The sequence below is a fragment of the Solanum dulcamara genome, chromosome 7, assembly GCF_947179165.1.
Source record: "Solanum dulcamara chromosome 7, daSolDulc1.2, whole genome shotgun sequence".
Taxonomy (NCBI): domain Eukaryota; kingdom Viridiplantae; phylum Streptophyta; class Magnoliopsida; order Solanales; family Solanaceae; genus Solanum; species Solanum dulcamara.
Genome location: NC_077243.1, coordinates 56,850,239 through 56,863,384, shown reverse-complemented (window position 1 = coordinate 56,863,384; position 13,146 = coordinate 56,850,239). Strand labels below are relative to the sequence as shown.

At 36.6% G+C, this 13,146-nt stretch overlaps 1 protein-coding gene across 1 annotated transcript; it reads right to left on the bottom strand.

Annotated features, from left to right (window-relative positions):
• Positions 1–363: 363 nt before the first annotated feature.
• LOC129895961 (uncharacterized) lies at positions 364–12,213 on the bottom strand. Its single transcript, XM_055971755.1, has 2 exons — positions 11,860–12,213; positions 364–669 (listed from the first exon to the last, which is right to left on the bottom strand). The coding sequence occupies exons 1-2, from the start codon at positions 12,019–12,021 to the stop codon at positions 610–612; spliced, it is 222 nt and encodes a 73-aa protein (XP_055827730.1). The 5' UTR covers positions 12,022–12,213; the 3' UTR covers positions 364–609.
• Between the last annotated feature and the right edge of the window lie 933 nt (positions 12,214–13,146).

Below are 13,146 nucleotides of genomic sequence, written 5' to 3'. Positions count from 1 at the left end.
CAACCAAATTTGTTCAGTAGTCATAATTTTATTAATCTGATCCAAATTGGTACACACCAATTTCATTTCGTCGGATTGAAAGGACCATCAATCACTATGATTTTTCTTAGAAAAGAAATTGCGTAAATTCTATCTTTTTTGATCCCATGCTTTCCGTTGATTGTTATCAAAGATCATTAATATGTGGAATCAAGCATTCTATCAATTGGACGATTAATATAGGCATTATTTGCGGTAATACATCTAGTACCCCTAAATGTCAGACATTGAAGAGAGAGAAAATTTGAGAAATAGCGGTACTTTACCCTAATTATCAACTATAGTGATAGTTTGACTAATTATTAATCATAGTAATAGTTTGACTAATTATCAAATGTAACAATAATTTACTTTTAAAAAAAAACACAATATAGTTTATCGATTCACTTTGTATTTGTTCTCTATATTAAAACCAATTGATATATACTGAATAGATACAGCTCCAAAATAGATAAAACTCAAACTCTAGCTATGTATTGTATATCAGATCTGGACAAACACAAAAGAAAAAAATGTACAGAGCAACTCATACTTTTCAAGTAGACATGGAAAACACCCTGCAGGTACAGTCTAATAAGGCCACCAATCTGGTTTCTTCACCAAGATCTGATTATACTCCGGCCTTGAAGTCTGAGAAAAGAAGAATGAACATAAATTCTAAGGACAGAGTGTTTATGCATAATTAAAACAACATAAATTCTAAATACCAAGTGTCTATGCATAATTACTAACCTGGGAAAATGAATATCAATCTTGCACTAACAAGGAAATAAATTGAACTAACAAATTCGTTTTCTTTCACGATTTTGAATCTCAGTAACAGAACCAAATCATATGAGACTAGAGACTGAAACACCTCATAACCAAGGTCTGGTCATTTTAAATCCCCAAGTTTTCATGCCTAGATTTTCCAGAAAGTACTTTTCAGGTGTAACTACACCATCTCTGAAGTCATGATTGGATCTGGATAGCCAATTCCAGGAACTGATATAACAAGAGTATAAAATTAAGATACTCTACTACTCCAAATAAACAGCAACAACTACATCCCAGTCCCAAACAGGGGCGGGAGGCAAGGGTATCAAAGGGGTGTCATCCAATACCACTTGGTCGGGATCTATTTTTTATGTGTATAATAGAATGCTACAACTAGTATGGATTAAATACTAAAGAGATGGCACTGCTCAAGCATAATAGCTTCAGTAGCTCACTGGTATGGGCCTTCAATATTTTCCTCAAGGTTATGCGTTCAACCCCGGTCAGCAACATACTTATAGAAAGTCTTATTCTGAAAAATGAAGAAGCCAACATGGCTCGAACACTCGATGTCATGCTTAAGGGAGAAAGTAATACAACTATGCCAACTCCATTGAACTTAAAGTACTGGTAATATGATATTTAAGTGCAGCTCAACTTGCAAGCCAATAAATAATTTTATATTGTTGTGAAATTGGATTACTCAAGCAACTTAGCTAGCATTTAGCCATAGATTTAGGTGAAACTTGAAAAAAAAAATGATTTTTTGAAATTGTGTTTGGAAATGCATTTTACTTGGAAAAAGTTGGAAGTTTCATGAGTGAAAGTAAATTTCACCCAGAACAAACAATGTTTTCAAAAAAAAAAAAACAATTGAAAATCTACTCCCAAAATCTATAGCCAAACGGGAGCTTAAAATCCTAAGTTTGAAAAAACTACTCATTTATTTGAGATTTACTTAAGCTTCTAGTTGGCTTCCTGTTCCAATTACCAGTAATCGAAGTGAGAATATCAACTAGAAGGATGAACCTCGAAGAAGAAGATAATTGTATCAGGTAAATCCGAGATAGAAGCTAAGAAAGAAGAAGAAGAGAGAAAAGAGAATTATCATATATCATTGAATGAATCAACAAGTGTCTTACATCTCTATTTACAGATTTGTAATAGAAGCTGGAGCTACAATTTACCAACAACTAACAGAATAACTACCCTAACCAACAGTGAACAGTAATAAGTGTTTTTGTGACTGATGAATAGTAATAACTATTTTAATATTCCTTCACTGTTTCCAGCTTCATTCTGATCATCTAAGCATTCTATCAATACCCCCTAATGGAAACCACCCCTGTCCTCAAGGGTGAAATGCAGGGAACCTGTGCTGCAGTTCTGAGAGGAACTCCCAAGTAGCCTGAGAAGCATCCAAGCCAGACCATTGAACCAAGACCTGACACACGACCTTATTACCCTTTTTGACCATCCTGCTCTTCAATACAGACTCAGGGCTAGGACACTAAGGACTTGAAAGATGTAATACTGGGGATGATTAATGACCGTAGGCACCTCATAACACCTTTTTAGTTGAGACACATGAAACAAAGACTGAATAAGGACATCAGCAGGTAAAAGCAACATGTAAGTTACTGCACCAACTCTAGAAAGTACCAAGTAAGGACCAAAATACTTTGCAGCCACCTTCTTGAAGGGCCTAGAAGCCACTGAAATCTGCCCGTAAGGTTGCAACCTCAAGTAAACCCAATTTCCTTCCTTAAATTGCCTATCAGACCTATGTTTGTTAGCTTTATCCCTCATGCTTTGTTGTTCTCTAGCTAAATGGAACTTGACCAGTGCTATCACTGCCTCTCTAGCCTCCAGAGATCTATCAACCATGTCAATAGAAGATTCACCAGCTAAGTAAGGCAAGTGTATTGGTGGTTTTTGACCATACAGAACTTCAAATAAGGTGTACATTTCAAGGCAGAGTGGTGTGTAGTGTAGTACCACCATTCAGCAAGTGGTAGTTGAGTAGCCCAAGTGTGAGGACTATCAGAGCATTGTATCACTTCCTAGACTTTCTTTCAGCTTCTCTAGCTTGAGATGAAAAGGGCGGATTCTTGCATGCTCGCATACAAGGTTTTCACTTTACCATTTGTAATATTTGGAGATTTAACGTGTTGTGTGCTGCTCTTTCAATTGTAAGTTTGTTTGTTTTTTCATTTTTTTTCTTTCTAATTTCTTGAAAACAAATTGGGTGGGATTCTATGAAATTCATCCAAGTTTCACCTGAATTCATATTTTAATTTGTAATGCAACTTGAATTTAGTTTTCTAAATAATGCAGTCATTATAGTAATATTATTTCACCTCTTTAGTGTCAACACCGCTCACGAAAAATCCTCCGTATGCCACTGGTCCCAAACAAGTTGGAGTCGGCAAGGTAGGGTGAATTATCTCAAATATTACTCCTCCAAAACTTTTTCAAAATTAATTGTTCCATTGCCCCTTTACATCAGCATAATAGGTAGGGTGAATCAAAAGTAGTATAGACTCGATACACTCACCCAAAAGTACTACTCCATCCTGCAATCTCATCACTCTTTCTGAGGCCATAATGTGCCCCTAACTATTGAGAAAAACAGAGAAGGAAAAAAAAATTAAGGACCTATTTTCTCAATAAAAGCCTTGGAAGAAAACAAGGATGAACAACTTGAAAGCTCATTGAAGGTCACATATTTAATGTAAATCCTCCATGGTGGACTCATGAATTTATTTTCTCTTCCTGGAGTGCCCCCCTCTTTATACATCTGTAAGTCTACATTCCCACTCAACACTTTATGTACAACTAGGAAACATGATATAGCTTTCATGTTTCGTTTTACGATCTCAATACTTGCTTCCTTTTTTCTTTTTTGATAACCATCTGAATACTTGCTTTCCTTTATGAAACCAAATAAAAATGTTATATCCTGTACTTTTTGTACATCGGAACGTTTTTAAGCTTCTCTAAAGCTTCCATGTGATCCATGCTATCCATGAAGTTATCAAATGATCCTAAGGAAGGGAGATGTCTTGCATAGACTAGTTCTATGTGAAGGATTTGAAAGGGGTTCGAGGCCAAATAATTTGTCACAGTAATCAACCTACTTGCTTAAGCTACTGGTTTGGATGTCTTACATAATTAAGGTACTTGAGTACACGTCTAGCTTAAGTAGCAAGGATCACATGGGTTCTTAAGATAAGACTAATTACTAACCTACTAAAAAGAACAAGTAGGTGATGCACCTACTTCAAGTAGGTGATGCACATACTTAGAATGTGTGGACTGCATTTAAATAAATAAAAAAAAGGCAAGTAGGTGATGCAACTACTTACGAACTTGTGGTAGGAATTAAGGAGGTGATGCACCTACTTTCTTAAAGTAATGGACAAGATTATTCCGGGATGTGAGATAGAGATTTTTATTCCCGATTTTAATTAATACACGAATTGGTTATAGATTTTATTTGGTCTAGATTATGGATTAGGGATTAATTGAGATTAATTAAGTTAATTAGACCACCAAGTGGGCCCCACCAAGACACGTGGCAGAATGTGACTAAAGGGTGGATGATAGTAGGAAACATGTCCAAAATGGACACATGTCAAAGCTGGACACGTGTCACTCTTAAGGGCTGCCATGGATGACCATGGGATACATGTCAAGGCTGGACATGTGTCACTCTTAGGGGCTGTATATATAATGAAAAATTAATGGCTAAAAGCTCATTTTAGCTCATTCTTCTTTGAGGAAAATATAGAGGAAAAGAAAGAGAGTTCAAGCAATGGCAACTCACGACCATGGCTGAGCAAGTAAGCTCCCAAATTCTGATCCCCACACTACTTTTATAAGGTATTTTCAACCAATTGGAGGTGATTAACAACATGAATTAATCATTGGGGCAGCAAGAAGACCTAACGTGCAATCCACACGTTTCAGCCAAGTTGAGAAGACAAGTTGTTAAGGTAAGAATTAATCATTTTCTATACGTTTTAGGATGAATTTGGACATGTTGTGAATGTGTAAATGTGAATTGGAGGTATGAAATTATGTATGTTGGCTTTGGAATGTTGTTAAAGCCGTGCAGGGGCTGTTTCATTTGGAGATGGTGAATCAATTTTAATTAACGTTTTGGTTGTTGTTGTCATGAGTTATATAATGAAAATGGAATAATTTGATATTTCAAGTTGGAGTTGTAATTGTAACGTGTGGCTGTTTGTGTTGAATTGAAAAATTAAGTGTGATTACGATTATACATTGTATGGTTATAATTGTTGGGGCTGTTCTAATCTAAAGATGATGGATTAATTTCGATTAATGTTGGAGTTGTTGTTTCCATTGGTTATATGATGAAAGTGAAGGAATTTGATATTTAAAGTTATAATTGTATTGTATTGAGAATGATCTGGGTTGGTTGTGTTGTTGTTCTTGTTGAATTGAAGGACCAAGAGTAGTTAAAGCTATAGTGTTGTTGTAATTGTTAGACTGTTGTAAGTTCATCCGATGAAGTGTTGTGGCTATAGATTATTAAGAGTAACTTGATTACGTCGTAGTCGTTATGTTAAAGATTATGGAACGTCGTAATGTGTGGGATGATTTGAATAGTAGTTGGATGTATAAGCTCCTATTCCTAAAGACTCTATAATGACAAATGTCTCTGATTCCATAAGTTGTTTCGCATTATCTTGATACATGTCTATGATTCCTGAGGCTCCATTTGATATGATCCATAGTGACATTCAAAAGGTACTTGAGATCACTGCTGTCTTGATTTTCATATGATGGTTCATTTTGATTATTCTATTGAGTCTCAGGCAATGATCTAATTGTATATGGTTGCTCATGATATTCTACTCGTGCATACTGTTATTACCTCTTTCACCGAGTCCCGCGCCGGGTATGTTATCGTGCACAACTTTATTACATCTTCACTAAGTCTCTCACTAGAGGGCCAGGTACGGTATAGTATATGTATATGATGATATGATAATACAATTATGACGCTGAGTCCCATAATGGGTCGAGTACGGCATAGTATATGTATATGATGATATGATAATATGATGATGGCGAAATCCATCGGTGACCCTCTAAAGTTGGCACCAACTTTCACTTAGACACCTCAACTAGGCTTTATTCATTTTAGACACCTCAAGTAAGGCTCCGATGTGTCATTTTGACACTTTGTGCTAACTTGGCACATTGCGTGTGCTGCATCCATTTTAAGCGCGTGAAGAGCGTTTTTTCTTAATTTTTTTTTGTTCTTCTTCTTCATTTGTTGTTCTTCTTCTGCAAAAACAATTAGCATGATTTTGTTTTGATTATTTAGCTCCATTTTTGTCAATCATACCTCTTACTTATTAATTAACCTTTCATTTGACTATCTCACAGATCGGTGCTGGATTTTAGTAATTTTTCTTGTTTAATGTGCTTTCATTTGTGGGGTTTTTATGTTTATCTCTGTGAGATGGCGGCGGTGGGTGGCTCCTCCGACTGTTGCTTCGTCGCCGGCCCCTGCTTCCAGCATTTACAGTGTTAGACACCCTTTACTTCCGTTTTGGCTGGACAATGAAGAAATCAACAGAAATCCAATGTGAATTTACCAAATTAGTGAAACTTAAGGGTAAAAAAGAAATGGTATTTTTCTTAAAAGAGACAATGAGGGAGATGAAATTGAGGATGTATGTATGTTCATTTGTATATGGAGTGATTAAAGGTGGTGTTGGAAGACGACGGCGGGTGGGTGGTGTTGGAAGACCATTGATAGGGTGTGGGTGTGGGGGTGAGGGTAAATAGTTGTTAATTTTTATTTTTTTAAAAAATAATTATTATTTAGATAAAAAAATATCACGTGTCATCAAATTATTGGTCATTTTTTTCTATTCAAAAGTCATTATTTGATAATTATTTTTGATATATATATATATATATGCCACATGTCTTTATTTAATTCGCTGTTTTTAACAAGTCAGGCGAGTACATTACACACACTTAATATATTTTGGTGATTGTCAAAAAAGTGTCAAAATGACACATCGGAGCCTTACTTGAGGTGTCTAAAATGAACAAAACCTAGTTGATGTGTCTAAGTAAAAATTGATGTCAACTTTAGGGGGTCACCGATGGATTTCACCTATGATGATATGATTGTGGCACCGAGTCCTATAATGGGCTGGGTACGGTATAGTATATGTATATGATAATATGATGATACGATTATGGCACCGAGTCCCATAATGGGCCGAGTACGGTATATGATAATGATATGCATGATTTTATTTCATAAGGCACAAGTACAGTGAGCTCTTGATTATCATACTTGTCTCTTAGACTCTCTACTTCAATTATGATCTTTCCTATTGTATTTCATGCTTTACATACTCTGTACATATCTTGTACTGACCCCCTTCCTTGGGGGGTTGCGTTTCATGCCCGCAGGTACAGGTACTAGCTTCGGTGATCTGTCAGCCTAGGATTCCTATTCAGGTATCTTGGAGTGCTCCTTTGTCTCAGACCCTAGACTTTTGCTATAGACCCCTTTTTGAAGTATATATATGTTTAATTCAGGGGTACGGCGGGGCCCTGTCCCGCCATATGATACTGTTGATACTCTTAGAGGTCTGTAGACATATGTGTGGGTTGTGTGTATATGTGTTCGGTTATGCATATATGACTTGTATTTTGGGATGTTGTATGTAGTGACAGCCTTGTCGGCTCGTGTATTATGAGGTTTTAATTGATTGTGATTCCTCAGGAGACAGGTTACCCTGATGCATGTATGTAACGCTTGAGATGACGTCCTGTTTTCACAAAGCTTCCATATTGTGTTTGGTTTCAGTTTGACGATGTCTAACAAATGTGAACATGAGTGCCCAACTCGGGCACTAGTCATACGGCCAGTGGCGGAACCAGAATTTTTAATAAGGGGTTCAAAATCTAAAAAGGTAGACACACGAACTAGTCGAAGAGGGTTCGACATCTACTATTTATACATAAAAAAATATTTTAACCATGTATAAATAGTATAATTTTTCGCTGAAGGGGGTTCGGATGAACCCCCTGGATACATGCTGGGTCCGCCCCTGCATACGGCCTATGGGGTTGGGTCATGACAAAAAAGACCAAGATGCCGCATACAATACTCAAGCCCATCAGCTGCCAAACTTCACGTAGAAAGAAACAAGAACATAATTCAATAATCATTGGCATTGCAGCAATGGTCATCAGACGGTTGTGTATGCAAATAGACAGTTTGAGTAATCTTTTTTTGAGAAATTATTTTTTTGTTGTTGAGAAAAACAGTTTCAGTAATCTTGTTTCTTGTTCTAGCCTTCTAGGGGGTGTGGATAAAGGTGCAGTAGATACTTCCGGGAAGTCGGTCCAGATTGAAAAGGAAAAATGGAATATCAGATGTTCCAACTTCCCACTTGCCTGGTGATAATGTTTTCTAATGCCCAAACCATTTCATTTTTTGGGATACAGAGAGATGCATTATAATCAGTAAATGTCTATATATTTTCCCCACATAATTCTAAAAGGTCTTCTGGCTGTATCTTTGTGTCTAGAGATGATGTGTTCACATGTTCTTCCATGTCAAACACAATACTCATATCTAATTCCAGCCGATGTAGAATAACAAATATGGTATCATGATCAAAGAAGCAGGAATCTGAACTTAGAAGGACCTCATCTCACCACATACATGTTCTGCAAACACATATGTATATGAGAGCAAACAAACTGCAGCTGGCATATATATCCCTCCATTTTCCTCTCAGGGAATCACTTCAAGCAGTTTCTGTTGGGAAGACTGACTGCAAATCCTTCCACTTGCCTGATGATAACGTTTTCTAATGCCCAACCCACTTCATTTTTTGGGATACAGAGAGATACATTATAATCGGTAAATGTCTATATTTTTCCCCACATAATTCTAAAAGGTCTTTTGGCTGTATCTTTGTGTCTAGAGATGATGTGTTCACATGTTCTTCCATGTCAAACACAATACTCATATCTAATTCCAGCCTATGTGGAATAACAAATATGTTATCATGATCAAAGAAGCAGGAAGCTGAACTTAGAAGGACCTCATCTCACCACATACATGTTCTGCTAACATGTATGTATATGAGAGCAGACAAACTGCAGCTGGACTATATATCCCTCCATTTTCCTCTCAGGGTATCTCTTCAAGCAGTCTCTGTTGAGAAGACTGAATGCAAATCCTTCCACCATTGAGTTGTGGTGCAAAGGTCAAGGTATCCAAGATCACTTAACGAACAAATCACCTGTGGTAGATGAAAAGGCAAAGTCTAGTGCTGAAGATGCAACAACCAAAACACAATGGGAGAAGGTTGATGCTAAATTATGCAGTCTTTTGTGGTGCTCTATTGATTCCAAGTTGATACCGTTGTTTCGCCCATTCCAGACATGTTATTCAATTTAGGAAAAGGCCTGTGCTTTATACAGTAATGACATAACTCGTTTCTGTGATGTGATATCTCGAATGATCAACTTAAAAAAACAAAAATTCGATGTGTCTACTTATATGGGACAAGTACAAGCAGACATGGAGGAATTTGAAACGTTCACGGCCGTCACTACGAATGTGGAAAAACAACAAGAGCATAGACAAATGTTGTTTCTAGTTCTTACATTTGCTGGACTACCTGCTGACCAATTCTTACACTTTCTAGTTCTTATCTTCTTGATGATTTCAAGAAGAATTGGGAATCTCTATCAATTGAGGTAAATTTTCTGATCCCTCTTTGTTAAGAAGCTGGGGTGAGTATTTCTATGCTTATGTTAGTAAGAACTTTGGGGACGGTGATCGAAAGTTGTTAGTTTGAGTATTGTTTGCCGTATCCTAAATATTAAGAGGTTGTTACATGAGTTGTGAGGCCTAAAGAGTGGCGGGAGACCTCGTGAGAAGGTCGTATGATAAAGTAGCTATAGCAAACAGAGAAGCTGTAAGAGGACACCATTGATTCAGAAGTTTTGCGAGCACATCGCTTGGCTACTGTTTGACGAATTGCATATGAGATGCGAGCCTCTTGATTAGTTGCTAATATTAGCGTCCTTATTTGCATTTATGTAGATTATCGCCTCAGAGGAAATTGACAATCGAGGTATCTAATGCTAAAACCTCTTTCATCGCTAAGGCATGATCTCCCTGTCAAATGTTTCTCTAATATAAATTAATAAGGTCGTAAATCATACGTGATAATAGGCTCCATTTGTTATATGCTTCACTCGATCAAGTGTCTCTTTCACTTGTTATTGATCCCCATGTTACAGGCTTCATATCTATATGCTTCATGTCTACATAGGCCCTTCATTTGACGTTGCTCCTATTCCATTGAGCTTTCACATGATCTTATATGGCCTCGAGTCTATCATTTGACATAGTTGTGTTTCTTTCCCGGAGTATTTATGCCATATGTAATAAATGAATAACCTCCACAGGTATAACTATCATATTGAACATACATAACATACCCTAAAGTTAATAGTTGCATCATAATGTCATTTATATGCTCATATGCATTGTGATATACTTGTTATTGCGCGTGGCACGAGACCAAGATCCCGTGCATAGCATGAGACCTTGATCAGAGTGCATTCATAGTGAATTTGTTCATATGTTGTCTGTTTTTGCGGCCTTCATTTCATATGTATATGCTAAAATATAAGGACCTATCAAATGTACAAGGATCCCAGTGCCATAATGAACAACCCTGAGGTTACAACGAATGATCCAAAAGACAGGTTCAATGCATCATAAACAGTAAGACATGGCATGTGTTCCATAGGATGCTTTAGAGTACTCATACATTTTCTCTGTTGCTCATACGTGATATTTTTTCATATGGGCTCAAGTATATGCCTTATGTTATTTTGTCTACTTTACATACGAGTACATGTTGTATGCGTACTCACGTCGCTTTTGCCGGGGGTGTTGCACTCACAATGCAGGTTTAGAAGCGTGACACGCAGGACAACAAAGTATCCCACTAGCCACTTGCCTACAATTCAGTTGGTGAGTTGGTGAGCTCCATCTTTATTTGGAGCCAATTGACTCTAGCACTTGTCATATGTATATATATTCAGACATCATGGGTACGTCGGGTGCTAGGGAATCTATCCCGATGAGTATATCAGTTGTACAGAATAGCTTTTGCGGGATGAGCTTTGTCCCTGATCGAAAACAACATGCTCAGTTTTTTTTTTGTTTTTTTTTTACTTTTGGCTACAGAAGATTGAATTTCTTATGTAGAAGTAAAGTTTTTATAACTCCTCTACTTGTATGGTTTACACCTTTGTATGCACTGAAATCTGAGTTATTCTATTACAATAGGACCTCATGTTGCATTATGATCGCTAAACAAAGCCTTCAATTTATCAACTCGAGTGCTATATATGGAATTAGAAGATGTCTACCCAAACTTGCATCCCCGGGCAGCTTTTATATTTTACTGAGGATTGAGGAAGATGATATACCAACGGCAATAGGGTCATTATGTTTTAGTTCCACATGCCTTTTGAGAATCGTTCAGTTCTCCTCAATTTGCTTCACACTTATACTTCCAATGCCTTGATTCGAAGTATTTGAGCCAAATACATGCCTAAATTTATCCCATATAGAGAATTCAGGTTCTTGGGATCTAGAAAATTATAGAGGTGTCTGAAGACTTAAAACCCTGGCTCAAGAAGCTGACACTTGCTGGTACTGCCTACTTTATTCTTTCAAGAAAAGAACCCAAGAAGGTTTCCCTCACTGATGCAGTGATTTCTAGGTATAACAAATAACCAAAGTTGAAACTACTCATCATGTATTAGCTGGGGAGTTGTTTTCCTTTTATTTTGCTTCACGGGCTAGCCACGCCATTATGTAACATTTGCAGAATTACCACAAATCTGAAATCACAACAATCTAATTCCCCATCCCCAAAAGAGCACAATCAAGGGAAATGGCATATATATGAAAAGAACTTTCCGTAATGCAACAAAAGAAGAGAGGGAGAAGCTAACCAGATCCTTGAAAATCACATATGCTACAATAAAAAAGAGGACGAAGAGGATCTCGAACTCTGCCAATCGGACAAAATCAAATACTGAGTCCACGGCTCGAGTCAAAATCGACCGCGACGGTACCTCCTCCCTTCTTCCACCTCTCGCTAACCTCTTCGCCATTGTTTCCGCAAATACACTATACAATTACAAATGTGTAAATTTGGAAACGAGACAGCTATCATCTGTGAATTTCAGCAAGCATTTGGCCACCAAAAATTTTCACTTTTACACGTGCCCCGTCAAAATTTTTAAAATTCAACTTGAGGTTGACACATCCAAACGCCCACTTAAAGTCCATTGCATTTTGCACCAATTCTTACACTATTTTTCCTTTTTATGTATTACACCCTACCTTTTTGGTACATTTAATTAAGGGTGAGAAAACAAATTAAGAATTTAAAAAAAGTGATAACAGTTTTAAAAATTGAGTGTTGGTGATAATTTTATGATTAGTAATTAATGAATTTTGATATTTTTTTCAGTAAGTCCTTAATATTTTTTTTATACTTTGACTCATGCTATATAGAAACCCTAATGACCTAAAAAGGTTTTTAAAAAAATGTCGCCTTATCTCTTTTATCCAATACCCATTTCACGCAGTTTTCTTCTCCTTTTTTCTTCTTCGTTCTTCTTCTTATACTACTTCTTCTTCCTCCTTGTGTTGTGTTGTTGATATTATTATTGTTCAGCTGTTGTTATTGTGCTGAAAAGAAGAGAGAACAGAACACCTCTTTTCTTTTTCAAAAAAACTTTTAGTTTGAAAAAAACAATTAAGTTCACTCGATTTGAAATTAAATTTTGTTGGTGTAGTATTATGCATTGCTTGAGGAGTGATTTTGGACCGTTTTGGTACGTGAATATTGTTATTTTATGTGTATTGCTTATTTGGGTTTATCTACTATTCCGACTATTATTGTATTTATTTTAGCAATTATTGCGTATGTTTCTGCAACTGCTTCATCAGCAGCTGAAACAAATGTAGCAAGTGATGAAACAATGCAACTATTGTATAGATTACAATAATTGTTGCATCTATTTTAGCAGTTGTTGCACCAATTGTTGCATCTATTTTAGCAGTGATTGCACTAATTATTGCTTATATTTTATCAGTTGTTAAAACACATTCAATAATTATTATTGTAGGTGCTCCAACTGTTACAACAGTTGTTGAATATGTTTCAACAATTGATACATCAATTTACTGAAATAGATGCTTCAGGTGCTGCAATAATTGCTGAAATTTTT

Excerpts from the sequence above, each read along its gene's own strand:
- LOC129895961 (XM_055971755.1), bottom strand. The coding sequence starts at position 12,021 with ATGGCGAAGAGGTTAGCGAGAGGTGGAAGAAGGGAGGAGGTACCGTCG. Across the intron at positions 670-11,859 it reads ATGTGATTTTCAAGGATCTG|ACTTCAAGGCCGGAGTATAA; the intron begins GTTAGCTTCTCC and ends TTCTTTTCTCAG.